The 25,999-nt window shown below is 42.4% G+C and overlaps 1 protein-coding gene across 4 annotated transcripts; it reads right to left on the bottom strand.

Annotated features, from left to right (window-relative positions):
* Positions 1-648: 648 nt before the first annotated feature.
* On the bottom strand, positions 649-25,955 carry DUSP13B (dual specificity phosphatase 13B). 4 transcript variants are annotated; one of them, XM_041717237.2, is made up of 5 exons: positions 23,698-25,955; positions 18,042-18,068; positions 4,238-4,433; positions 2,897-3,117; positions 649-1,773 (listed from the first exon to the last, which is right to left on the bottom strand). In XM_041717237.2, exons 3-5 carry the CDS (start codon positions 4,402-4,404, stop codon positions 1,547-1,549), a joined length of 615 nt encoding a protein of 204 aa, XP_041573171.2. In that variant the 5' UTR covers positions 4,405-4,433; positions 18,042-18,068; positions 23,698-25,955; the 3' UTR covers positions 649-1,546. The 4 variants fall into 4 exon arrangements, with proteins under 4 accessions (XP_041573171.2, XP_072787116.1, XP_030131793.4 ...); XM_072931015.1 differs by having other exon boundaries at positions 18,042-18,064; XM_030275933.4 differs by lacking the exons at positions 18,042-18,068; positions 23,698-25,955 and adding an exon at positions 17,870-18,012.
* Between the last annotated feature and the right edge of the window lie 44 nt (positions 25,956-25,999).

The raw sequence follows: 25,999 nt of genomic DNA, 5'->3' as shown, positions 1-25,999 counted from the left end.
GCTCATGAAGAGGTTTCCTTATGCAAGGAACTAAAGCAAAGAAGCGTTCCAGTGTTGCTCTACTGCTGCTCAGGGATGTCCAATCTACAGGGTTAGTCCAAAGTAAAACCCCCTGAGACATCCTTTCTATGATAGTCAGATCCTCAGTGCCAAATACTCTGCTTTGTGCTCTGACTCCTATAGTCTGGCCCACAGAGCAGATGCAGGTATCACCTAAGGGCATTATAAAAGGTGCTGAGTTGTCTGTCCTGAAGGCAGAAATTAACCTTGTAGACAATACTGGAAATGGCAAGGAAGGTTTTCCCTTGCTGCCGTGCTGTTTTTGAGTAGCCAGCTCACATAGTGGGGAGTATTCATGCCTCTGCATTCCTGAGTTTGGTGCTAGGAATACAAACTGCCATCCCCAGCTGGCTTCGGAGCTGGCTTTGTGCTGCAAATGCTTGTCCGCTGGGAACCAAAAGCCAGATGTGCTTCACATAGTTTCCAGGCAGCACTGATCCATCAGATGACAGTAGCTATTGAGCACTCTTATGGTGGCCCAGAGACACAAAGATGAAAGCCTGATGCCTGTCAACACCTCCCTTGCCATTCCTGTGTGTCTTCAGTTTTCACTTCAGTCCACCTCACAAAAGCAAATGCCACAGAATATGATGTTGCAATGTTAATAACCTTTTATTTTTGAGAAAGAAAATCCCAAGTTTTGTAATTTTGAGCTGCCAGACAAATTTGAGATACATTGAGCTTTGTCAAATATTTTCCTGCATCAGCCTGAGCTGGGAACCCACCTTCTTCTTTAGAAGCATTTTCTGCAGCATTTCCTGGATGATTTTTAGTATGGAAGATTAACAATATTTGAATGCCCTTTCAAGGAAATGTATTTACATGGAGGAAAAAAGCTCTGATGAACAGCCAAAAGGAAAAGCCTGTAGAGATACCTGGAATAATTTCTTAGAGTGGCTTATGTTGTTTCCCAGCTGCTCTGCCTTTAAACAGCCTCTTACCCCAACTCAGGAGCTCCACCAATTGTAAAAGCAAGAACTAACCAGTGCCAGATTCAAGTCTCAAAATACAAACCCTCTGAGATACAGGGAGTGAAGGGATGAGGGACAGGTTCATAAGAAAACTTCTAAGCATTACTGTAGCATAAATAATATGGCATCTTTCACCTCAAATAGCCTAACACTTCATAAAGTGATATGAGCTTCACTAGTTGCTGAAACACAGCTATTTCTGAAGTGGAACCTGATCTCTTTCACTTTTTTTCTTTCTTTCTTTCTTTTTTTTTTTTTCTTTTTTTTTTTTTTTTTTTCTTTTAAGCTAGCAGAAAGCAGTATTTTAAGGTGGAGTGTGAAGGATACAACTGATCATAAATATAAATCTAGGAAGGCTTTGCAAAATGGAAAGATCAAGCAAAATCTACTTTTATTAATAACATGCATCCTGGTGTCCCATAAGCTTGTGTCCTGAATTTATAAATGCAGTTTGTCTGGAAGAGATGCAGGCAGCTCAAACAAGATTTTGTCCCCTTTATTTCAGCAATACTCTCTTACAGGCCTTTGATGGCAGATGCTCTGGTTCTTTTCCTCTCTTCATTCAGTTTCATGTCCAAGTCCCGGAGCTGGCTGAGGAACCCTGAATTGGGGCAGATGTTTCTGTGAGCACTCACTGTCTTCAGAGCATCCACAAGTGTCATGTTTTCATGGATCATTAAAAAGGCGAGCACTAAAGTTGCTGAGCGGCTTACTCCCATGGCACAATGAACAAACACCTTACCTGCATGAACAAAAAGGCACAGCAAGGTGAGTGTGCTTTACCATTTCTAAAGTGGAAAAGACAAAGGGAGGAGAAAAAAAATAATAGAAACAAGTTAAGAAAGCAATGGTGACAATTAGTCGATCTTCATGCTTTCAGGAATATCATTTCTCAGGCAAGGTGGTATTTCATACTAACCTCCTGCGTCTAATTTAGGCCTAAGATTGAAATAGTTGAAATTTTCTGTGGAAGGAGAAGCTTTCTGTGACTAAACTTGTTAGTATAGTTTTCTGTGGAAAAAAAAAGTTTTGGCAGAAAAATTTGGCCCAGCCCTGCCTGTGATCACTGGCAAGTCCCACAAACTCTGTGGGATAGTCTGCCTGTAAAAATGGAGCTGTAATTTACTGTATCTCAGCAGCCCAGTGTGAGCTATAACTGAGGATTTAATAAAGCACTCCAGTGAAAGCAGCAGATCCTGCAGCCAGTCAGAGTCAGAGCAAACTCTGGAACAAATGGAAATTATGATAACTAGGCCATAATCCAAACTCTGCTGACAAAAATTCAGCAGGCTGCAGGTCAGGCTCGTAGTTTTTGACTTAGTTCATTAACTTCTGCTGCTTCTCTAGCTTAATAGACAGGCTGAATAAAGCTGCAATTCTGTAAAATACTTGAGCATGTGAAGCATTCGAGCCAGCACTGAAGTGCTGCTGCTCCCACAGGGAGCAGGAGCAGCATGCAGGGCAGGATCCCCAGCTGGAGCCCCTGTCAGTGTGCAAGGGGTGGGAGGGATGTGTGGAAGCACACAGATCCCACTGATCCCTACAGGATGGGCCCGTGGGGCAGCACCTGCAGTGCCATAGCCTCTGCCCTTCCCTCTATACTCTGGTCCCAGAGCTTGCCCTTCTTTCCCCCATGCTGGGCTGGGGGCAGCCAGTCTTCCACAACTGCTGGGGACGTGGCACAGCCACCTTCCCTGCAGCACATGGCATAGGAACCCTTCTCCATCCTCTGCTCAGTGGTTCTGTATGTGCTGCCTTGAACCATATGCTGATTCTAAGCTCTGTTGGTGCCTGTTACTGCAATGAAAAGTCATTTGGCTTGTGTTGAAATTTCCTCTCAAAGCTTATCTTTGCTTCTCTCTTACCTCCTGAAGAGTTTAAGGCCTTGCCTATGAAATTGGCAGCATCATAGAAGAAGATACTTAAATCGAAGGAAGGATCATCAAATGCTTCTACTCCATAGTACTCTATTTGCAGATCTGCATAATATTTGGCTCCCGTGTTGATGCTATATGGTCCATCTGCTGCATTAAGGATATGAGTAATGTTGAGGCTTTGAAGTGTAGTTTTGCTCCTAGCAGCCCACCTGTTGAAAGACATGAAGGGCACATTGGCAATGCTCCTAACATTCTGCAAAAATAGCATGGTTTAAACTTAGTGCCTGCTCCCACTACGGAAGGATACAGGAACTGCATCTTACAGAGGAGCAAATTTCAAGAAGCACATAGTGCTTTGCACATGAAAAATGTGATATGGAGGTGTGGAGAGCAGCAGGAGCACAGACTTGCCAGTGGGATATTGTCAGTTAAGCAAATGCCTCCCAACAGACAATCCCTGGGAACATGGCTTACTGTATGAAGTGGTCAAGATTTTCCTTAAATATTTGTTTAGGAAATTTTAGAGCTAATCTCTCATTGGTAGTGTACCTCTTCTCAAGAGTGAGAACTCGCACAGATGCAGCGACACCTTGTTCCTGGTTAGGACATGAAGTAGATGCATTGTGTTCACCAGCTAGGTGACCCCCACTTCCCACCATAAACTAGGACTATAGGCATTCTACAAAATTCTGAACCTTAACTGACATATTCATGATGAGGAGGAGCTGGGAAAAATTAGCTAATGATTTAGGTAGTCTGCAGTAATCCAATTGGAAAGAAATAGCAATAAATATTATTGGCCACAAGAATAAGGTAGTCACATGAAAATTCATGTTTGATATTTTCAGTTTGATCATCTTTGAAAGAAAGCTTGGATTTGGAATGTCAAGATCACTATATTCATTTGAGTCTTCCTCCTTCTGGGTTTTAATCTTGCTACCTCTATTTGAATGTTGGGGCTACAGGCCTCTTTTCTACTGCCTTAGAGCACAGTTTCCAGGCCACATAAGGCATCTCAGAATAGACATCAATTTGGCATAGGTTCTTTGAGGACTTCAGTCTAGAATACAAATAATTTTTACCCTGCTAAATCTATGGTGGCTCAAAGAATATAAAAAACCAAGTCAGACACGCTACAAGTAAGTCACTATTTTGCATGTCATGTGTTTCTTGACATCCAAGCTCTTTACATCATCACTTTTGGAAGCCTGTATCATAAAAACATTCCTGAAGACCCAAAAGATACTCCTCAGTAGTACCACACCCTTTCCTCCTCTTCCTCCTCCCAGGGACTGATAACAGCTTAACAATAGGACCATATGTTCTTACGCATCTCCTAGGTAGATATTTGGCCAGACTTGGTCCACGTGATTATCAGAGCTTCGTCTGAGCCACAGGAGCTGCTGGAGATCTGAGAGTGCTGGTGTTTCGTAGGAAGTGCTTCTAGTCAGAGATGAAGAGTCTCTGGTGTGAGGCATCTTGCTGCTCCTTTGCATGTACTCAGGCTGTATCAGAGACAGTTGTTCTGAAATAAATTGAAAGGAAATTTTCATACAGAAGTACTATTCCCTAGAAAGTAGATCTGTTCATTACCCTCCAAATAGGATTACATTATTAGAACTAGTGTGTGCAGCAGGGCCTGCCAGTGTTGCTAAAAGCATCCAGAGAGTAGGACTGACTCAGGGGTCAGACTCTACAGACTTTTCCCCTGAGAAAGCAGTATAAGATAATGTGATTTAATTTCTTGTCAAGTAACACTATTGGTGAAGAACATCTGCATCACCTGAATGCAGACTGGATGAACCTTGTAGGTACAGGTAACATTTCTCTTTTTGTTGAAGTGCTACCAGAGTATTTGTGTACACTTGACACTGATTAATTAAAACCAGAAGTTTTTGAATGCATCATTAAATTGAATTATACTTACAAAGTTTCTAGGGCCAAGGTGAAAATCTTAGGATGTGTATGTGAGCACCATCTGTATGGTGTATGTGTACACACATATAAACACTGTGTACTTACAATTTTATTTCATTTATAGTGATGTATTTAAACACACCTACACACATACATACATGTGTACATAGGAAATTATTTTTACATGCATCTATAAACATATATATTGTATATGTCTGTATGTATAGAAAGAGAAATTGAGAGGATTTGAACTAGTTTTTTTCTCTCTCAGTTGAATATCCCTGGACACTTAGCTATACTGGTATTCTTTTGCCTGTCTGTCTCAATCTCTCCTCTGGGAGCTGTTCCACTTTGTATAAATAATGTGATAGCTACTTCACTCCAGAGAGGGGCCATTTCTCTTGTCTGAGGGACAGAGTACTTACCCAAGTTGTGTGAAAAAAGAGTATTTTTGAAATTATACAGCTAAAAGTTCTGGCATTGTTGTCCTGTTGAGAATCTCATCTAGTGCTCTCTCACAGGTCTCTGAGATCACAGACCTGTGAGCCATCACAAATCATGCCATGGAATATGGGCAACCCTTTTGCAACACTGTTTGCTGGTTTAGACCCAGCAAGCCCAGGTCAGATGGTTCAGCTGGAAGCAAAGCTCAGTCAAGAGCAAGATATCCAAGCATTCCCTTCTCTAAGACTTTAGGAACATTTCTCCTGCCTGGATCCCATTATCCTGAATTGTTGTTCTTACTCCCTGAAAATATTCATGAGCTTTGTTTGCTTGCTTGTTCTTACTAGAGTCATAATCAATGTGGAAGGTACGCTAGAACTCTTCCCAAAGCAGGGTAAATGGTGTTTATTCTGATATGGCATCAGCTTCCACTCTAATGCCTGAATGCCTAAAGCTAAAGTTTGGGTTTATTTTCTCAACAATTTTAGAAAACAAGCACAGATGGGACCTTCAGAAGTCATCTGGTCTGTCCTCTGCCCCACAGCAGCAGCAGCCATATGAATCTTACTACTAAAACAACAACTTTGTCCATGTACATTATTTTTAACAGTGTAAGCTGATTTGGGGAATAAGCAGAAAACAATGGAGAATATATTTTTGCTTGCAGAAAAGAAGTGGAGTTGATGTGAGGCATATTACTAAACGTACACATATATTTCTGGGACCTCAGTCTAAATTTGCTTCCTTTGCCCCTTCCTCCCTCCTCCTCCCCACAAATGTTAAGCACAGTTTTAGCTTTTTGTATGTTCCAATAAGAAAGAGGTCTCCCTAGGGTAACTGCTTAATAAGCAAGATATGAAAAGCACAATAAAAATGATGGGAGATATAGAAAAAAGAAGACTGGTTTTACTTTAAATTATGGAGGAAAAGAACTGCAGGGAAGTAGAGAGAAATATAGAGATAAAAGCCTATGAATTTTTCAGCGCAGATAATATAAGATCAAGAGCTTTGGTAAAGAAGTATGTTGTGCAATCCTAGCCCAGATTAGCATGAAGAATAGCACAGAAAAAGATACTGTGCACTGCCCAACAAGTTTTACTGCCTTGTGAAAGTCATGCACTGTGCTCAAGAGCTACTGCCAGCATCTTCATTATGACCTGTTTGTCCTTTCACCGACACAGAATGTTAAGCTGAAGCAGTTAAGGAAAATCAAGACTAATATAATACAACTTCTACATCAGGAGATTCATAGGACCACAGGCTCATTATCGAGGAGTGTGGCTGACTCTGAGTTGCTTCAGATGCTTAAGGGCTGAAGTTGTGGAGAAGATGGATACCAAACTTTCACTTCTCCTAGACCCTGCTGCTTTAAACTTCTATTGTAGCCTCTCAGTTAGTTAGAGTAATGGAGATGAGGACCAAAGAGAATTAGATTTTGTGGCCATTTGTTCAAGACCTGACTTTGAAGAGGTTCTCCCAAAACTGAGCAATTTTGGTGCCAGTGACACTTCACATGTGACTCTGACCTTTGCAGCCAGGGAAATGCTTTGCAACAGAGCTCCCTTTCACAGAACAATCCTCTTTCCAAAAGGTGTGCCAACATTGTTTTATTCACATGCCTAATGTCAGACAAGTGAGCTCCTTGTGTCAACACAAGCACAGCTCCTCCCAAAAACACAGCTCCCACCTGAGCTGCACTGCCTTGAAATTGGGTTGTTCTGCAGGGCCTTCAGGGTAAACCTGGAAATAGCTATAGCAGATGATTGGACTAATGAGGAAAGCAATATGAATTTTTTAATTGAAGGCCAGGGACTTTGGTGAAGGTTTCCCCCCACCTTCTACTTTAAGATACTGCAGAGGTAGCAAAAGTGCTGCCACTGAATACATTTCTCTAAGCTTCTCCCTCTGGGTGGCTCCCAGAAGCTGCTCTGGTTGGAAACAGTCAGTGAAAGCAGGAGGGCAGGAATCCCTGTACCTGAGGGAAAAATTTCTGTCTTACAAGGTCACTAACATTTTCTGCAGAGATCTAAACCATGAAAGTTGGATAGGATTACTTTTCTTTTAAACTGTAGCCATCTCATTAGCTTCTCTTTCTTTCTTTCTTTCTTTCTTTCTTTCTTTCTTTCTTTCTTTCTTTCTTTCTTTCTTTCTTTCTTTCTTTCTTTCTTTCTTTCTTTCTTTCTTTCTTTCTTTCTTTCTTTCTTTCTTTCTTTCTTTCTTTCTTTCTTTCTTTCTTTCTTTCTTTCTTTCTTTCTTTCTTTCCTCTTTCTCTCTCTCTTTCTTTCTCTTTCTCATTCTCTCGTTCTCTCTTTCTTTCTCTTTCATCTTTCTATCTTTCTTTCCTATTTTTTTGTTGCTTAAAAGTCAAATAGCAGAAACAAAAAAAGTCAGCCCATGGGAGACTTTTGAGGCTGGACAGAGATTTTAATGGCGATCCACAAAATACAAGGTAGCACACAAGCTTTAAGACTACCTTGTCATTTTGCATCATTTCCCAACCACCTGGAGCACTGGGGTACAGCCCAAATGGCCAGGGCCAGCTTGGATCCCTGTCTGGCCCGTGGAGCCTGGGTTTCCCCAGTGGTTCAGGAGTTGCCCTGGAGGTGCAGACTGGAGGTAGCCGTAGGTGACATTGTCTGGCTGCATGGAGCCCCCAGGAAGGGCTGTGAGTGACTCTGTGTTGTTTGCATGCAGCTGGGTGCAGCTCCTGAGGGACTCAGTCATGCCAGAACCTTGTCTACAACAACCTAGTGGAGCTTTGTATCTCCCTGTATTGTCCAGCCACTTGAATACTACATCTGCAAAGGTTTTTGGTTTGGTTTTTGGTTTGTTGGTTTGTCTTATTTTTTTTTCCCTTCCTTTCTCTATGGTGGAAATGATTGCCATCTTCTGTTGAACATCTCTAGCACAAAAAAAAAAAAAAAGCAGCCCACACAACCCCCTCCCCAGTGACTTCAATTGGCTAAAGCATTTAATAGATTTGTATTGCATTTGCAGATTCTAGTGCAAAAAAACTCAGCAAAGCTTTGGGGGTAAAACCACAATCACTCCAATATTGTAGCTCTTGTTATTTCAAAAAAAATTACCATTTCCATTTTTTTTTTATTCAATTACTCTTTGTTTTGGAATTTGTTCTCCTGCATTAGATAAAATATTTTAAACATTAAAACAAGATGAAATGGCTTGCTCTTAGTTGAGAAAAATATGTTTTATTTCACTGACAGTGAACACAGACTGAATAGCCACCTATTTGCCTAGTCCAAATTGTCACTTCTGTAACAGGGCCTCCTGCCATTTTGCCATGGTTGTTCCCTTGTCTCCACAAGATGGAACTGAGCTGTAGAGAGATTAAATGAATGTCTGGAGTCCCAAGAGGAGTCTGACAGGACATTAGTTGGACCCAAATCATCTTTCCTCCTTCCATTTTGCTAGAACCTTCCTGGCTGGCACAGCTCTACCTGTGGTTATGCTGATAGCCCAGATGGGGACAGGTGTCTTTCAGTAACAAGTCCTTACATGAGGGTATTGAGAGCCTCAGGCACAGCAGGGCCTGTGGATACTACAATAGCACAAATACTACCTAACAATAACATGATACAGAAAGCTCCTGCAGCCAAATATCCTAAATTCGCTGTATCAAAAACCTGACAAACTAGATGGTTCAAAATTCCAAAGCATGGGGTCAGAATATAATTCATGTGGAAGGGAAAAAAAATTAAAACCAGCCTCTTGATGCACTCGAAAATGCTGTCTACTCTGTTTTTTCTTCTCTTTTCTCTCAGCAAGCATCTCTGCACTCATCTTTTACACTCCTTGCTCTTTTCTCTCAGGAAGAGTGTAACACTATGGCTCTTTGTCCTCCTGATGAAAAATTCCATATGGAAAGAAGTGTGTTTCACAAGGAAATGATCATGTTAGTGGAATTAATCTTTTAAATACTGTAATGTGAAATATGATCTTCCTTTTTGTTAAGAGGACCCAGTCTGTGTCTCTACACTTTGGTCAGAATCTGATGCTAAGGGAACCCAAGAGTCTCTTGAGGTAGAGCTGAAAGCTTCGTGTGCAGAAACAGGCACATTTAAAAGCAACAGCAAAGTTAAAACAGCCAGATGGGAACCTAGCAGGCAGCCGAGAGGGAAACTCTCTGTTTTCCTTGCAAGCCTACAGGGGCTTGTTTGCAGGAATTAGAATCTCTCACCAGCAGTTCACTGCAGCTCTAATACCAAGTGGTATTGAAAATGAGAAGCAGGTTATGGCTGATGGTTTAAATGAGGTACCTATGGGAATTTAGAAATGAGATCCTGGACTTGTCTTGGTGTAGACTGTGCACATGGCAGAGCAATATTGCTTTCTTGGCTGACTGCATCATATATTATGGCCTTTTATTTTGCCCACAGTCAAACAGCAGGGAATAGTAGAAGTTCATTGCTCCAGCTCACTGTTCAAACTCTGATCTGTCTCATCAGAGGCAGTGCCCCTGAATAATGGAAAACAGAATTGGTCCCTCAGCCTCAGTGCAGGTTCATGCTCAATGCAGCACTGTATAAATGCTATTGCCATTATTTTGTGAAGAGAAAAGCAGAATGTACAATTAAAGCTTTGTTTGGTTCAGGTTTTAAGAGAATTTACTACCTGGGAAAGCTGCCAGATCGAGGGCTCTGGAAAGCAGAGCCCGCCCTTTAGCCACAGTGTCAGGAAAGAGCAGGAGCAGCTCTCCAAGCCTCCTCCACAGCTTCCCTCTCAGCCCAGCCCAGCTCAGATTGCAGATGCCCCTCACCCTACACTGGGAACCGTGTTTTACAGGGTGGGAGAAAATGGGATTCTTTGCACCTCTTCACCACTTGGTCTCCCTCCTGACATCTCCATTCACATCCGGCCTTGTACATTTATGATGGGGCCCTCTCACTTCTTCAAACTGAGCTGGAAGGTACCAACTTCTGCTTGCAAGGAGCCTGAGCTGGGCTGCAAAGCTAAAGGCTCCTTCCTCTGTGAGCCCTCCTGTTCCTGCGTAGGGCTGCCCATGGTGCTGGAGGGCTGCTGCCACTGCCCCACAGGAGCTGTGTCCACATGGGGACAGCAGGAATGCACAAGGCCATTTCAGGGCAGGGCAGGTACTAGGGAACAGCCTCAGACAGGGTTTGGATAGCCAGAAGAACTCCTGATGGTGAGGCAGGTCCCAGGTAAAGAGGGAAGACAAGGGGGTGCATGGCCAGACACAGGCATGCAGGTGTGGAGGTGGAGCTCAAGCATCTCAGCTCAGAGGGGCCCCTGAGTGCAGTGGGGAGCCCGAGGGAGGCCTCCCAGCAGCCCCATCCCAGGTCACACAGCCACTGCTGTCCTTGGACAAGGCACACCCCCGGGAGGGGCAGAGCTTGCTGAGCTCAGTGGGGTGAGCTTCACCTGTGCCTTGCTAGTTTTTGGGAAGAGGGTGGCTACCTTGCAGAAGCGCTCTTGGAGAGCATTTCCTCTTCTTTGCAATGTAATAGACCTGCACATATTTTCCCAAAACTTGTAATTCCAAGTGGGGAGAACCTTTGTGTTGCCCCCCACCTGCCTCCCCCAAACCTCCAATTTGAGTCACGCAGCCTAGGAAGAAGCACTTGCCCACGCACATGGCTAAGGCTGCAGGGAAGGATGGCTTAAAAATGGAGACACTGCTTGGAAAAATGGGGAGTCTTGCTGGCAGTGACAGGTCATGGCTGTGGCATGATGCCAGCTTTTACATCTGCAGCTTTCAGATTCAAAAGAGATAAAAAAAGAAGTATTACCTTAGCAGCTGGCATCTCTAAGCTATGGAACAAACCATCCCCAGCAAGACAGCGCTGCCCTCCACAGGCTCCTAGCACAATTTCCGACTGTGGTTATCTTTGAGCCTAGGGTGATGCTTTCCCCTTTATTTCTCCTCTGGGGCATTCCTGTCCAGGGTACAGCTAGGAATTCAAGCCCCCCAAAACTACTGATTTTTTTTTAATGCATCTCAATTGTGCTAATGTTTCTTCCTGAATTAAAATTGTCTAGTCTTACGTCCTGCTGCCAGCAGCCATAACTGTGCTGGATGCTGTAATCAAGGGAGCACACAATCACCATGCAGCTAACTGCTTCTAATAGTAGAAACTTCACTCTAATCTTACATAAGACCAGTAATGGAGCAGAGAGGCTGTGGCTTCTGAGGAGCTTAGAAAGCTTTCTTAGGCAGCTCATGCCCTGAGGGCAGAGAAGCTGCAGCTGCAGTGAGAGCAAGAAAAACAAAATGACCTTGATATTGATAACAGTTCAGTGAGTGCTGTCACAACCAGTGCTGTGCCAAGACTTCACTGATGTCACAGGCTGTCGATAGGTGTAAGTTATGGTCAGTTCTGATAAAAATGGTGTTAAAGAGGCCAGACTGAGAGAGAGATGTGTGGAAATAATGTCTTGAAAGCTTCAGGAAAGACAAACAAGGTTGTTAATATATTGCTATTAAAAGGGGCTCCAAAGCACTCTCACTTCTGCAGGCAGTATGGATTTGTGTGACTGTGGATTAAAGGGTTTTTTTCTTCTCCTTGATTTACTCCTCAAATGATTTTTATCTGACTGCTGCTGTCAATACAAAATTGACAACACTGTCAAGTTTGCAAGATTTCAGAATATTTGAAGGCATAAGAAAGAGGTTTTGATATTCCTCAGTCGTTTGGCAGGGGTAGCTTTGAGCTGTCTCTCCCTGCACTTTTAACATAAGCAGTGAAGTGCTCTCCTTGCTTTGCCTTTCTTGAAAAGGTACATACAAAAAAGGCACCTTTTGCTAAGGTTGACAAAGCTGTACAAATTCTTTGCTATGGAATCAAGAGCAAACTTCAAAACTGTACAGTGGAAGATCTATTTTGGCACTTGAGTTTTTCAGGCATATCATAGAGCTTTCCAGCGACATTCACAGCTCTGTTGGGGCAGAGTGGAATTTTTTCTTCTTTTGATTTCTTTTTCAACTGCTGACTTTAAAATCATTATTTGATTTTGACTAAGTCATCTTTTAAGAAGAGTGATTGTATGTTACAAAGGAGTTGACCGCTGATGAGCACATGAGAATAACTAAAAGGAGATATTAAGACATAGAACGGGGATTTCCTGTCACTTGCAACTTTTAATTATGTATCTAATGGGTATATGCTCCTAATTTCTTACGTTAAATTTGAAGAAATACAAGTGAGTGATTTTTCTGTTATACCTGCCTGGTATCAGGGTGCCAGGTAAATCAGAGAGAAGAAGGAACTGCCTCATCAGGGGCTATGGGCAAAGCAGGGTGTGCAGCTGTCTCACCAGGCTGTGAGGGATGAGGGGTCAAGGGCAGCAGGGGCGTGCTGCAGCTCTGTGGAACGGCCTGTCTGGGTCTCTGGGAAGGAGTTTCTCTGCCTGGCCCTGCTGCAATATCTCTTGAGAAGCAGGCAGCATGGTGCTGCCCCACTTCTGAGACTGAAGCTATGCAAGCCTTGCAGTTGGTCAAGCAGGGCAGAAGCAAGGGTTGTTTTCTCCCAGCAAGTTTTTGCAGAGTGTTTTCACTTTATTGCCAGGTTTCACTGTATCTTGCCAGGTTTTATGCTATTGTTTTTCTGATTCTGTTTCGTGCCCTTGATGTGGACTGTAGGTGGATGGCAAGACTGGTAGGTAGGGTGATGGAGGGGAGAAGAGCCTCCAGCAAAGCAGCAGCCTCAGGGCTCCCAAGAGGGAGACTTGAGCAGAGGCAGAAGGAAGGAGCATGTCCTTGCTGGAGGTTGTGCCTGCTGCAGGTGGTTTACAACAGACAGTTTGGGAACACACTGCAAACTTAACGGTCCATTTTCCCAAAGCAAACCTCCGTGCCTCCAGCACAGCCTTGGCAAGGCTGTCCTCTGCCTGAGAAAGTTGCTAAGAGCAGGAATGCATTAAAGACTGCGACATTCTCAGGTACAATGGCAATGGGGGGTCACCTGTGAGCTATAAATAGCACTAACATCCTTTCTCTCCAGTGCCTGGAATCCCAAGCAGTCATTTTTGTGGGTGCTAGTGAAAATAAACAAAACTTTGAAGAGCTTTAATTTACACTGTCTTTGCAGGCTGGAAATTTTCTTAGTAAGTAGTGATTAGTTTTTCTTACTGACTCTGAATTTTGCATTTACTTTAAGGGAAAATACTGACTTTTTTTTCTTTTTGAATATTTTAAAATTATCATATATAATTTTCATATTTTAACCTCAACTATGTGGGAAGAGCTATTGTGGCAGGAGAGTTGGGATCACAAGTATTCATTTTCAAAAATCCTCTGTGCAATTGCAGGAAAAGGAGGGAAAATCCAGGAACTTAGATTCAGTCTTATATAAATATTACATGCATTTTTAACAAAATAATGAAAATGTTTTGGTTTAGAATTAAGCAAATAATGCAGGATGTTTGGACAGGTTTTGTGGTGTTTACACTGAGAGGCCAGATAGCAATAGTGGTTGCAGTAAAAGGAAAAGCTTTACATGCCTATCAGACAAGATCTTTCTATGGTCTGATAGGAAACAAAGATGGCTTTATTAAGGAGCTATGAAGACCTGAGAGCAACACTGGCAAAAAGGAGCCTTTTCAAAATATTTAGGGTTTACTTGCTGAAGTCTTGTCGTAACATGATTAAGTCTCACCTGTTATGCAACTCTACTTTGCTCCTTATGGACAAATTGCTCTGGGATAACCAAAGAACCCCCCCACTACAAGAGCAACTAGTGGAGCTGGAAAAATTAGTCAATAATTTAAAATTTATTTTAAATATGCAAGAGGGGCTGTATTTTTTTGCAGTGATGCCAACTAATCTAATTGTAGATTAGACTATTTTACTGACAGGCCCTGTTTTAGGCCAGGGGGCAGTGCTGCGGCTAGTGAAACGCTGTGATTTTTCCTACTGCCACAAGATGGCAGGAAAAAACAATGTTGGAAGATTTAAAAATACACAGCGATGGGCATCGCAGAACGGAATACACTCCTGGCCGGCATTAAAAGGGAGAACTTACAAGAAACTGTGCACGTTGGATGGAAGAAAAATGTGAATTGTACGGAATTAATTAGATTGGTATTGACCTGGGTGTATACATCAAAAGATCTACACCGTATCCTTTCCTATGCAGGTTTCATTTGTAAGAAAAGCCTGTGATAGTGCTCATTTTTTCCTGTACACCATGCAGTTTGGCCTGGTTTTGTTCTGCTGGCAAAATCTGTCGTACAAACCAGTCCAAGACATAATGCACTCACCTAAAGTAAAAAGCAGGGTGATTATTTTAGTTTTTTATACTGTCTTCTTCCAAATATGGTTCTCTTCCCATTCCCTGTTCCTCCAGCCATAGCAGAAAAAGAGCCAAGCTAGAGGACACTGCTGTGGCCTTTGGGAACAGTGGGAGACAGAGGGACAGCAGCCGGGCAGGAGGGCAGGCTGGGTGCTAGCAGGCTGCTGGGCTGGGCTGCTGGGCTGGGCTGGGCTGCAGGGTCACATCCATGTCCCTCCTGCCTGTTCTCCTGGGAAAACTACCCTTCAATGCAATGGGTGCCACAGGAGCTGCTGGGGCTTTGGAAGCGTGCTGGAATGGAGGAGTCTGTGCTGTTCATGCTCTCTCCCCAGCTGCTTTCACTTCCAATACTTTTCTTAAAGGAAATAAACCCTCTACAGGAACAGAAATTGGTCTGGAAAATACAACCAGACTGGCTGGGGGTTTTGAGTTACCCAAAGGCATTCCTCCTCAGCAGCCAGTATGGTGGTCCCCCTGCATTCTTCTGACAGATAAAAGAAAGCTGTGGAAAACTCACAAAGATTATTGTGCAGCAGGAGCTCTTTAACTGGTAGAAGTTAATTGTGCATGGCAGCACCGCGCAGACCCCGTGGGTCCGGCCCTGGTCCCGGCCCTGCTGCACCGCTGCTCCCCAGCATGGCCTGCCTGGCCCGGCCTAGCCTGGCCTGGCCTGGTCCTGGCCTGGGCCTGGCCTGGCCTAACCGGCCTGGCCTTCCCTCACTGAGACATGGGGGATGTGCATCAGGGCCTTTGCAGTTTGTCTGCTGAGAAAGTTTGTCTGGGACAAAGCTCATGGTCACGGCAGCTGTGCTGCCCCATGGCAGTGGCCTCCCCAGAGCTTCCTCCAGCACCAGCCTGCTCCTCACCATGCAGCCTGCTCCTCACCCCTCCAGCCTTCCTCCTCACCATCCAGCCTGCTCCTCAGCTATCCATTCACCTTTCTTTCTCACCCAGCCTTCACTCCTCCTTCTGTTTTTTTCCCCCACAGCCTTCACCCCTCCTCGGAACTTGTTAGGAGCATGAGGGTAATTAGGGACTTTTGTGCTAGGACCAGTTCTTCTGTTCAGTCTATACTAATTAAAAGTATCAAGAGGTTTAAGAACTAGCCAATCTGTTTAAAGCCAAAACCTGGAGGATACACAGCTGTCCTGTTTCTTATGCTGGCTTCCTCTAGACTCTGCTCTGGCCTGATGGAGAATGAATAACTAGCCAGCCTTCAGGTCCAACCTGCATTGACTCTTTTCCCACCTGTCTTATGAATGTTGTGTCTACACTACTCATAACTAAATACTGAATTCTATAACATGGGCACCAGACATCCAGAATCTCCTCCCAGGCTGGCAATATATTTTTCACTATGAACCAAGGTTCATTTCACAGTGATAACATGAAGAATGACAAGTCATCAAGAGTGAAGGAGCAAAAGCAAAATGCTTAAAGCAGCTTTCAACTCTTGTGATGATGAGGGAAAAGAACAGATTATATGGGTGCCCATCACCTGAACAGAAACACCCTTATCCCATGACATAATGCTAAAACAGATCCTAATGTCTTCACACCTTTCCAGATTCTGATCTGGAATTTTCAGCTTGGATTTTTAAGATATTCTTCCTTGTACTGCTTCTTTTCGTAAAATTACTTTGGTCCCAGCTTGCTTCTGCAGTTAGCAGCTTCATTCTGTGAGTAAAACAAGTGATGGAAGGTCTTCAGCTGCTGGCAACACCACAAGAACACTGCCAGCATCCAGGAGCCTTCCTTTGCCCTTTGGATGCCCACCTCTGAGTTATGAGGTCCCACCTGCTATTTAAAGGTAGATTAAGCCTTCCTTGAAATTAATAGTTTAAACTGAACACAAAATTACTTTAATTTAGCTCATGCAGGACATCCTACAACCTTGGTCCTTTTGCCAGGCTTTCAGCAACTGACTATCTAGGTCAAAACAGCTCCAGAGTATGCTTAATCCTGCTCTGGATGTGAGGTGAGCAATCCTTTACAGATTGAGGTGTTAGTAGATATGTGTGTATGGAGAAAACAACACTCTCTAGACACCTGCTCACCTTCGGTTCTTGAAAAGAAAATCCTCCCCTTTCAGCACTAAAGTGTTGACTGCAAGTGTCAATTTGCTATCTTTTATAGAGAAAGCAATACTGAGAAACCATTCACTACAGGTAGTTTATCTACAAAGCAAAGACTGTCCAGGAATTTGAAACCACTGGCTAGAAGGGATTTTCTATTTCTATTCTACTGGGTTAAGGGATTTTCTATTCTATTCTACTGGATAAAAACTCTATCTGAGTTTTTAATTTTTGTTTTGTTCATCAAGGTGTATATGCCTGAGAGAGAGCAAATATGCAAATCAGCTCCAAAGGGAGGAATCCCCTGCACAGCTGGCATAATCTCACTCACAGTGCTGGATCAGGTCTTGAGTGGGCTATACTGACCTCTGCTCTTCTCCTGCCACTTTTCACTACGGCCACAAGTAAGGGCTGAGACTGGATTGGGCAGTCTTAACCCAAAAGACCCAATCTGATCTGAAATACAGGGGCCCTTAGCTGTGTGAGCTTAATTGGGTCCTTCTCCCTATTTCTGAGACTGTCAGGCACAGGAAGGTGGTTGCTGACTGTTGGAACAGAAAAATGTGTCACAGAGCTGAGATGCTTTTCTTATCTTGACTTACTTAATGTCTGTCCCACCTCCCTCTTCCATGAAGAAGTCTTTCATGCCTGTCCCATTTTCTACCTTTCTAGGGTCATAAACAATAGTGATTACCAAGTAACTTCATCTCATCCCTCTATTAGCTTAACCATTCCCTTGATGGATCACAGACTGGGCAATGACAGGCAAAATCTCTGTCATTAAAAACTCAAACTCCCTCTGCTCTCAGAGGCACTGGTATGGTGACAGAGCTCCCCTTGCACGCAGGCAGCCTTGCCTTTTGCCTGGTTACATCTCCTCCAGGCAGGATGATGCATCTTGACTTTACAGCTGCTCTATGTGGCTACACATGCTTTCACAGCAGGATCAATCAGCACCAACCACCCCCCTTCCTGGGATCTGAAAGAGTGCTGCCTTTTGGCACAGGAATGAGCCTGCTGTCCCCAGAGAACATAAAGACAAAATCCTAGCCAAAGAGGGAACCATGAGAACAGAGCTAAGGTTATGACTTTGCAAATGTTTATCTTCAGTCTGTATTTGATGTCTGGATAATAAGGTGACCAGTCTCTTACAGAAACGTCAGGCAGGTTAAACAACAGAGGGGCACACAGTGGTTTTCTTGAGCTGCAGAACAGAGCATGTGCAGGGCCTTAGAGCCTTACCACTCCCCACTTACCACCTTTGTGGCTGATGGATGCTTTCATGCAGTGTCTCTTCCTAAGCCCTTCAGATCTGAGCTGTAAGTATGGTTGATACAGCTGTGCTTCTTTTTTTTTTTTTTTTTTTTTTTAATACCGGTTTTCCCTTTGTACTGTTTGCATTTTTTCATGCTCCTTTGGTTCACTCACCGTTTTCCAGTTTGGTAAAGAAACTGTCTGTGAAAACAAGAATAGAAAAAAAGAAAATTATCAAAACCAGTTTTTTTATATACATGGGGAAGAGGTGTTTCAAGGTGAGTCTATCAGGTTATGCACCTAAGTATTATTTCTGCCCTTGAAAATCTTTCACTTACAGCACTTAATTGGTCTGTGCAAATCTATTGCTTAAGAGGTAATTGGCCATTTTTATAGAACAATCAGAAACAAAAACACTCCAGGCTGTTGTTGTAACCATTTAAAAAAAAATAAAAAAAGGAATTACGGAAAGAATATGTTTCAGGGCATCATCCAGCCTTTCTTGAAACTATGCAAATTCACTTGGTGAAAACAACAGCTGACACAAAGAAATGAGTTGTATATGAAGAACTGAGATCTCAAATGTAATATTATGCAGAAAGTAAAGAGTCTGTACTAAATAAGTAACAGCTCAACGTGTTACCAAGGGTGCACTTTGATTTTGATGAATGTTAAAAGAACCTTTAGCCTTGAAAATAAAGAGGATAATTTCTCTCTAGGCAATGGCTGCTCGTGAAAGCCATAAAATAAGAGCACTGGAGCCCTAATTTTATAGTGCTTTTTAAATGATTTTCAAATGGTCCAGCTGCTTTGTGCCACAATAGCACAAGGCAGAGATATTTACGCCGGCAATAACAAGCATGCATCAGCCTGCCCAAGCTGCTCTCTGCAGGCAGACTGCGGGAGGCGAAACACACGTGGAAAGATGATACTTGCCAATGTGGCTTGATCACAATCACACCATGGTCAGAGCAATCCTGGGAAGCTGCTTTTTTCACCCAACAACTCGATGTTTTCCTTGTCTGTGTGTTGCCTGCGAAGCACGAGATCTGTGCAGCTGGCAGCGCTGGTTCTATTTTGACACTTGAGAGCCTGCCAGCAATGTGTGCCTCTTAGGCCGCACTGTTCTTGGCAGGTGTGTTTTTTTGGAAATAGGAAGGCAAACTCAACGCTTGGTTACACTGCTGGTTTGGGGTGGGAGTTTCCACAAGGACTAGTGTGGCCCTAGCTTTGGTGTTCTGATGCAGCACTGCATTACCTTCTCTAGAAATGCATGCATGTGGCAAGTGAACTCTGGGAAATGCAATGGAATTCTGCTGAGATGCTGAATTGCCACCAGCAACTTTCCCCAGGTATTTTACCTCTGCATGTTTAGGACTTCAGTCTAAAACTACAATTTATTTCCAAAAAAATACTCTAAGATGAGAACTGCCCTGGGGTGCTCTAGCTTAGCTTGCCAATTTGGGTAGTCATTTCAACAGTTCAAAAAAAAGTTTCAATTTTTTTTCTTTACAGTCCCCTCTCCTTGGTGAGACATTGACATTAGACAGGGTACTGGGAGAAACCTGCCTTCTGAGCCAGCAGAATAGGCTTTAAAGAGCAATTCCTTTATGAAATATTCCATTAAATTTAAATAACTTGTCTCTTTCCATGTTCACTAGTGCTAGAGGCATAGCAATGTTCAAGTAATAAGAATTTTGGTGGGAACAGGAAATTTTGAGCATGAGAGAAATGTCTAATTTATGGCTGCAAATTTATTGCATTCGCAGTAATTCTCAGGTCCATAAAGCTGAGACAGAGCTGGGCAGAGGACATGGCAGAAAGAAGTCACCTCTGGAAAGTTCTCAGCCATTGAGCATCCGTTGCCACCAGTAAGAGAAAACTGTCTCCCATATGGGTGATTTGTATGTGTTGGGCAATATTTTCCCTTTTTCATTTGCTGATCCCAATCAGCAAAACAGGTTAGCATCTTTTTGTGTCCGGGGATATACTTAAGACTTTTAATTTTAAACAGGGGCCTATTTTCTCTTGGAGTTGAGTTTTAAGAGTTAACGAGCAGAATGGACAGCAAATTAGGAATGTATCCCAGAGGAGTACCTAGCATATTTGCTGCCTTCATTTAACCAAATGAAGGAGCATGAAATATTCAGAAACATTCTATACCCTAAACAGAGAGGAAAACTAGATTTGATGCCAAAGCTTTAGATCATGTTCCTTTCATTTTTATCTCATATTCAGATTGCCTGACATTTCTCCTTGTTGCTTTCTGTTCTTTTAATTTCCTAAGAGTTTAGAGTTTACATAAGTGTATACTGTATCTTAGTTCAGTATGTAAATCCTGCAGCTTGATGAAATTCCTCACGACTGAGTAACTCTTTGGATAGCATTGCCTAGAGAAAAGTGGCAGAATATCATAAGGCAAGCCAGCATAAAGGAAGTAGATATGCTTTTCCTAAGAATACAGCAAATAAAGATTTTTCCTTTCAAATCAGAAAGGAGTACACATAGTGTTGTTCCAGGCTGCACAGAATAGTGCTATGGTCACAGATTGCTTAAGTTTGTACTTCTGCCTCACTCATATCTCATCTCATCTCATCGCTGAGAGATCCAATTTACAGCAGCTCAAATTAAGTAGCCTCCAGGGTATTAAATACAGCCCTTTCATAAATCAAGAACTGCTTTTTGTTACTAGAGATCTGAGTCCAGAAACAGAGGAAAACACATGGCATAAGGCTTTGTAAATGGCCAACTGGCATGTCTCTGCAATAGCTCTTTGGAGCTTTTGGCTATTTCTCAAATGAGAAAGTAACTATTTTTAGTTATTTTTGTTGTCTACGCTGACAAATCAATACAGAAAAACTAAAAAAAAAAAAAAATTAGTGATTTCTGACTGAGACCTCAAAACTGTCTTCTGTTTAATTGCTTTTCCTTTTTCTCTCTTGTGACAGAAGATACATTCTGATGATTACTAGTACACCATGTGTGATCCTTGCCACTGATGTGGATATGGTTTTGTTGGTCACTCCTAGTCGCTCAGGATCCTTCTGTTTTCCCATGTGCCAGTGAAGACAATGTCTGTAAGTAGATAATTAGGCTTATCTGAGTGGTTGAGTGACATTTAGTTAATGCTGCTGAAGTAATTTGTGATTGTTTAATGCTACTACTGTGTAAGAGCAGCAGTTTACCATTGGGACAGGAACTCACCATTTGCCCTTGTTAATGCACACAGAATGTATAGAAATGTGCAACAAGGTCAAAGTCGATTGTGTCATCTATGAAAGCTTATGATTACAAGTAGCTCAAATTATCTTGTTGCCTTGTAATGTATTCCTGTCTGTAGAGTCCACTGCCCACCACACTCTGAGATATTTTTTCCCATTTGAGAGGTGTAATAAAAAGTAAGGTAGTAGAAGAATGGTTGAGATTTCTGAATATACTCATATCTGGAAATGCATAATTCCAAGATATTTCACTTCTGAAAAGAAATAAGTTTAACAAGTTTTACTGACTTCAGTTGGCTACAATCACATTGAAGACTGCTGGCCCAAACACCCTACAAAAATGCACTTCAGGAGGTAGCTCAGCTCCTTCTATAACTGGATTTGAAATATGTATGTTGAACACATTGAGGTTTTAGCATAGCTTGGAACTATACAATGTTTCTTTGCTGATGTGATATTAGCCTTGCTGATCTGGTTAAACTCCAGTTAATAAACCTGCCTGCTTAAGATCAGCATGAAGTTTGACTTCTGCAGGATATTTCACATATTGTGCCCTCAGCTGTTTATTATATAGCACTTCAGAAAACATTGTACCTTTAAACCCAAAAGGTCTTGGCCTTGGCCTTGTATATCAGCAATGGCTGATAGCCAGACAAATATTTAATAATCAGATTGTTGACAACTTCAAAGTCCTCCAGGATGAAAGTCATCATGTTAAGTCAGCCATCCCTACTTTATTTTATGATATATTTAACTTGTTTAAAGACACAGAACATCAGATTTCTGATAAAGGCATACAGAGAAATATTTCTTACAAAATACAGCATTAATTCTATATGGATCTTTGATTTCCATGTTCAGAAACTGCACATAAATGATTCCACAGAAACAAGAAGTGACAATATATGGTACTGCTCTGGGTTATTTTAGCTCTGGCACAAGTTCTGATGCTGGTATGGGTTTGCTCAGTAACAGAAACATGCACTGTTTATTAACTTCACCGAGTACTGTGCTGGGCCCTAAAAGCACATACTCTCTCCATTCCCCATTTCTATCTCATGACGAGCTCATGAAACCTTATTGTCAGGTGTTGTTCCTATTTGTCTTACTGAAGTTGGCACAATAAAGAAAATTCCATGTGTAGTTCTTGATCAGCTTCCAGTTTCACTCTTTGCAGTCTGTAACTCATATTTAAGCTGGTATTAGTGATCAGCTGTTCTATTAACAAATAAACCTGTTTACATTTCTATTTCTGTTAGCCGAGTGTTCTCAAAGTTCGTTTTTTCCTTACTACACATACACGCTGTTGTTATCTATACATTTTTCATTTTGTTCTCCACCATTCCTTTCCCTCTACAAGACAGAATGTGATATTGAAAGAAACAATCAAGAGTAGTTTGGAACATGTATATTCATAGGCATTAAAAGGTCTTAAAACTGCACTTAAAAGGCTGTCTAAAATCAAATGTTGTTGTTAAGAGAACACAATTTCATTGATTTTTGTCTTAAATCTCGACCTGTACCACCTGTCAGGCTCAACTCTACAAATCCTTATTTCTGCACGTGGTTCTAATAAGTAAAATAGTTCATTTCAAGTGTAGTTACAGGTTTAACCGGAAAGGCAAGGGTCGGTTTCCCACTCTCCTGGCCAAGGCAGAAGTTCAGCGAGGCGCTGCCCATCGTTGTTTCTGCCCCAGCCCAGCCGGGCTCCGGGCAGGGCCCCGTGCTTGTCCCCAGCGCAGGGCACAGGGCCACCTGCCGGTGCCACGCTCCTGCCTGCGGGCGCAGGGACATCAGGAAGCAGGCGGCAATCCGGAAAGCAAGTTTTGTAAATGCAGAGTATTTCCCCAACGTCACCTAGCTCATTTTTTGGCTTTGCTGTTTCATAGCTAAAAGAATGGCCACTTTAGCTGTAATCAGTGGGCAATCAGCAGGGTTTTTTGTTTCCCCTGCTTCTCTCCTGTAGGAAATATTGTAATTTCTAGATATTTCAACAAGTTTGCAACCTGATGATGGTGAAAAAACCCTTGTTTTGGCATAACACTGGGTACTAGGCATGTTGAGTGCAGATGATTGCATGCTTTCTCTATGCTTCAGAGTGAAATACCCATCTGCACAGTTTTCAGAAATAGTGCAGTCTGCTGTCATTCAGAATTTCCGTAGATTTGTCAAAGTTTCAACTGCAAATCAAGTTGTCATATAAACAGCCAAAATCAGAATACTTTTTAATGTGAAAATTTCCATTCTAGTTAAAATTACACCAAAAAAAGGTAAAAAACAATTATTGTTCGATTTTAAGGTTGCTCAGGATCATGAGCCCATTTCGTTCTTTGTATGGTAAATGCTGGAGCACTTATAAAATCTGTATGTTGCACAATTATAAATTAATACAAAGCAATAAAGAGAGTCTAATTCTCTTTTTAATTGTTTTTCTGTGCAGTAGGTTCTATCTTTAATGCATAGTCCTTTTGCTTTCTTCTGTGCTAATCTTAAGTCTATTTTAAGGCAACGAAGTCAAGGCAATGAACTATATAAAGTTGGACAGCATATGTTAATTAGTACTGTATTCCCCAGCCCTTCAGAACAGCTCAGCCTCAAATAACACTTACATATTGCCTATGTAGAGATTAGGCCACTCTTCACCCACGTGATTTAATTCCACCTTGCAGCTGTCCAAAATATCTGGCAGTTCCTGGGCAAAGGGAGTGCCAGGCTCAGAGCATTCCTGGACTGACAGGGTCTGTCTTCAGGTGCTGACCCCTTTGGAGGCCTCATGCAGAGTCAGGCAGAGGAGGGAGGGCCTGCTGGAAGCTGCTGCTGTGCAATGCTCAGGGCAGGTTTTTGCTGAAGCAGGCTCTTTGTGCCGCCTGATGTTCCCGAGCAGGTGGCTGACTCTAAATACAGCTCACGCCTTGACGCCTCCCTGGGTTAGCTCAGCACTATGTCCCTGATGCAATGGGGAACAGCCAGAAAAACGAACCTTCTGCTTTAAGTGAATCTTATGCAAAAAAAAAATGCTACTCCTGTCCTCACATAAGATATGGTGCTGTTCCTGCTAGCACGGAGCTTTCCCTGTGAAAGAAATGTCAGTCAGCGCAACCGAGACGCAGTCCCAAATGCCTCATGTGACCCAGTTCTAATAATAAGCTACCAGGAAAGAGGGGACAGCACAGCTTGAGGGTGAGTTCAAAATAAACACCATGAGAACACTGGTCCTGCGCCTTACCCACGGTTCACCAAGCCCACTGTCCTGTGCTTGGACTGTGGCTGAAAGTGAATGCCTACACAACATAAGAACATACAAGCATGAATTATACTTGTGTATATAATAGTAATAACACTCTCCAAGCTTCCAGCTGCAGTTTATGAGCTTGCTGATCTGGATGGAGTTTCTAAGTATTTGGTAACCCTGAAAGGATTTCTGTCCCTCAGACTTTTCCACTTGAATGTCTATAGGCTTCTGTTCTCTGCAGCATCCTGTGGCAAGTGTTACACAGCTCATGTAAACCCCTCCTCTTGTTTCAGACCTGATTTCTACTGACTTCATCTGACGCCCTCAGTTCATGTACTGGAAAATAAAATGAAGGGACGTTTTCACTGGAACTCTACATAGGTTCCTTCAGGTGACACTGGCTTTGTGATTGCTTTAAGCAGATTTAAGTCTGCCAGAGCTGTAGTGGAGACAGTTCCTTTCACTTGCACCTTCTCCCAGGTTGTGTAGACCCTCTTGACAAATGCGTATTTTCTGAATGAAATGCCACTAGGGAGGCAGTATTTTTCCTTCATTTTGGCTTCTTAATCTAACTTGCCAAACAAACATTCAAAATACAAATTTTTATGCGGATAGTGGAAAGAAGTGAAGTACTAATGTAATGTCACATTATGACTTGAATTATGGATAGTGTAAGTGACAGGTGAGGAGGCCCCTTTTCTTCTTAGCACATTGCAGCAGGCAATGCTTTCTGTTTTAAGAAATTACAGGACTATTCTTCTCCTTTTGCTTATGTTGACTGGAATTTTTTCCCTGCAAAATGTGCACTCAAAGTAAATTTGTATATAAAGAAGCAATACAGACAGGCAGGAAATAAAAGCAACACTGCCTCCACAGATTAAAAGCACTTCTGTGATTTGACAATGCTCTTGAAAAAAGTTCATACCTAATTCATGCCTTCCACTGAGGTAAGAAAGTTGTGCTCACAAGATCACTACCATGCCATTGGTGGTATGGATGCCCTACTGATTTAGCTTCTCTCTGTGCTCTTCCCTTCCCTGCCTCTGGTGAAACAATACTCTCCCAGGATGAGCAGTATCTTCAAGAGCAGGTACTAATTTATAACCAGGAGCAGCTTTCACAGCTGTGGCTTTGTAGGACAGATGCTCAGAGGCATGCAAAACATTATCCTGATGGGAGGATTCCATTAATCTTGCTCACATGTGTCTAATTTTGCCCAGCCTAAAGCCATTAAGATGCATTATTTCACTCACATGAATTTCAGATTTTCAAAAGGTTTCCAGACTAAAACCCACTATAATGTGAATGAAGTATAAATTATAATGAAATATTAACTCATATAAATCCCTATTAATTTTTATTGAGAACTTCAAAGCAAACAAAGCTCCTCCTCCACTGCTCTGCTGCTTTGTGAGGTATAAAGATTGTCCTAGCACTGATGGGTTTTAAATGTGATTTCTTATTTGTTCTTTTCACATCTTACCTTTCTCTCATCAGTGGAGCTCTTTTGCAATATTTAGGAAAATCTCAACAGTCAAACTGATGTCTGAAAGGCTCTTAAATATGCTTATTTTGCAAAGCACTTCTGTACAGTGAAATAGGGAGGGATTTCTACATTCCCCTAAATGCTAGGCAGAGTCAGCATTCATGTCATTACCTCTGCAAGAATGAAGAAAGAA

This window comes from Taeniopygia guttata, chromosome 6, assembly GCF_048771995.1.
Source record: "Taeniopygia guttata chromosome 6, bTaeGut7.mat, whole genome shotgun sequence".
Lineage (NCBI taxonomy): Eukaryota > Metazoa > Chordata > Aves > Passeriformes > Estrildidae > Taeniopygia > Taeniopygia guttata.
The sequence above is the reverse complement of the archived record's forward strand: the minus strand, read 5'-3'. Positions and strand labels throughout refer to the sequence as shown.

Coding starts and splice junctions, on each gene's coding strand:
- DUSP13B (XM_030275933.4), bottom strand. CDS start 17,897: ATGAAAGCATCCATCAGCCACAAAGGTG. Junction 4,434..17,869: donor ATCCATCAGCCACAAAGGTG/GTAAGTGGGGAG, acceptor AATTTATTTCAG/AACAACTGTCTCTGATACAG. Junction 1,774..2,896: donor GGCCTTAAACTCTTCAGGAG/GTAAGAGAGAAG, acceptor TTGTTCATGCAG/GTAAGGTGTTTGTTCATTGT.